The sequence below is a fragment of the Arachis duranensis genome, chromosome 5 (assembly GCF_000817695.3).
Source record: "Arachis duranensis cultivar V14167 chromosome 5, aradu.V14167.gnm2.J7QH, whole genome shotgun sequence".
Taxonomy (NCBI): Eukaryota; Viridiplantae; Streptophyta; class Magnoliopsida; order Fabales; family Fabaceae; genus Arachis; species Arachis duranensis.
In genome coordinates, this window is record NC_029776.3 from 106,030,607 (window position 1) to 106,033,112 (window position 2,506).

The 2,506-nt window shown below is 25.4% G+C and overlaps 1 protein-coding gene across 1 annotated transcript; it reads left to right on the forward strand.

The window, feature by feature from the left end:
• Positions 1-158: 158 nt before the first annotated feature.
• LOC127747705 (uncharacterized) lies at positions 159-955 on the forward strand. The gene is made up of 3 exons (XM_052261882.1): positions 159-344; positions 498-686; positions 827-955. The coding sequence occupies exons 1-3, from the start codon at positions 159-161 to the stop codon at positions 953-955; spliced, it is 504 nt and encodes a 167-aa protein (XP_052117842.1).
• The last annotated feature ends 1,551 nt before the right edge of the window (positions 956-2,506 follow it).

The window sequence follows — 2,506 nt, forward strand, 5'->3', positions numbered from 1 at the left end:
AGGATCATTTTTTTGTGACATGTGTGAACTTGAATGTGTTGATGTTATACCCAGGTTTGCACAAAGAGTTGATTTTATCCGGTTTTTTTTTTTAATTCCAATGATTTTTCAAAATCAAGTAATTCCTTATTTTGTTCACTTACATACTTTTTAGATAAATGTTAAGCCATCAAAATGATCTTTTATATATTTCTTTTGTGTTATTATTATACAGTTACCGAATTAAGGTGATTATTTCTCATGCAAACGGTAGCAATGTGTTTCTGCTTCATGATCGTGAGATTACTCAAATAATTAAGAAAAGATGCTCTGCTTTGCTAAATGAAAATCCCCATTTGAAACAGGTTCATTTATGTTTCTTATAGTTTTTTTCTGATTTTTTAAATTTTTAACGTAGGCTGATATTGATTATAGAATATTTTTTCTCATTAGACTCATTGTAATTCCATTCCTTCTTATGATTTGTTTCATTTCTTATTTAATTTTTTTGAATTTAGACTAATACTGAACGTAAAGTTCCTCCCGAACTGGGTAACTATTTGATTCAAAGGAAGATGGTTTTCATGATTGATCCTCGACCTCTGGGGTATCAGTATAACACAAGTGTGTATATGGTTCATCGGATTTGTGATGATATGTCATTGGTTAATCTTTTTGAAGCTGCTGCTTCCATGCATGATAAAAAGGTGATCGATGTAATATTTTCGAATATAAATCTTTGTATTATATATGCTTTAGTTATGTTGCTATTTTTATTTATATTTAATTTGGTTAAATATTTAGTTTATTTTAAAATTTTAAAATTTTCAAATGTGTCCATTTTCAGAGAGGTTTGATTCAGAATAAGTTCCCTGATAGTATTACTAAAAATGAAAAAGTTGAGAGCTCATCCTCACGTTTGCTGACAATGGATGATTTTCAAAAATTATATCAAGTGGTGGATACCAAAGTATGATAAGTTTAAATTATTGATTCTTTTTAGAAGTTAATTTTTTTTATTACTTTCATCTTTTAATTAGTAATTATAAGTTTCAAAATTCTTTATTTTATGGTTGTAGGAATACTTCATGGATATTGGTTGTCTATCAGAAGCAACTGTTAACATGGAAAAAAAGGTGTCTTAATTGTAATTCTTTTCTTACGATGTACAACTATTTTTCATAATTTTATTTTAAGAATTGGGATTGAATTTTAAAAAATGATTACTATTAGTTTAACTTTATTATATATTTGTACTTATTAGCATTTGATATTTATTTTTGTATAGATGGATGATTCTTTGTTGGATGAGGAAGTAGATTGTGCTAGCAGCATGGCTTTACCAGATTCGTCTTCTTATGGTGTAGCTGAACATGAACTTCAAAATGCATTTAAAATATGCATGCAACATCAATCTGATCCGACCTCAATGCATTAAAATAGAAATATGTTTTCAGTTGTATTTTGTTCTTTTTGGATTTTGTCTTGATTTTGTGAATTTAGAGCAAAATTCTCCAAGATGAATTAATATGTATTTTCGTTATCCCTCATGTGATCGAAACTATTATATTTATATTAAGATATTGGTGAACTTTGTATGAAATATTTTGTTTTGATTAATATGTATTTTAGTTGATTATATTTTAAATGAGTTATTATATAAATATATTTAGAAATTGATTGTGTTAATACCAAAATTTTAAACTAAATTGTTGAATGTATTTAAAATTTTAATGTTATTATCTCTATAATTTAAATATTTTCATTACACTAAATTAAATGTTTTTATATATTTTATATACATAACCATTTAGAGTTATACATATATAATTAAATTTAATAAAAAAATCATATTTAAGACCGTGCGAATGCACGGGGTATACTACTAGTAATAATAATACAAAGGAAAAGAAAATCACATATGAAGATACTTGATGCCTTGATGGTATTGCATTATTCGTTTGGGCCAATTCTCCGGTGTAGAATGACTGGCGCCTTCTACATGTGTAGAAGTGTCGTGGCAGATTTTAAACATGACAACTGTCTCTAGATATAGATAAGTTTTGATAGCTGGCAAAAAGTGCAGATGCTGTCTTTTAGATTGTATTTATTTATAAGAATAGGATATTAAGATAGAAATATAAATATAAAATTGTGTTTAGTAAGAAAAATATGGTTAGAAATAATATATTTAGAAAAATAAAATTAGTGTTTTTTTGTTTTGAAAGATACAAAAATACTAATAAAAGACACAATTTATTTTTTATTTTTTTATTATTTTTATTAATTTTTTATAATTATATTTTTCATCTCAAATTTTTTAAATGAAAAAAATGAGAATAAATTAAATTTTTATAATTTATTCTAATTTATCACTAAACAAAATATAATACAAAATTTTATATTTATGTACTTCAATATCTTATCCTGTCATCAATATCTTGTTCTATCTTGTTTTCAGAAACAAACGCAGCTTTACTGTGGTCACGTGTGTTCTGTCATGAGGAGATTAGATTAGCAAAAAATT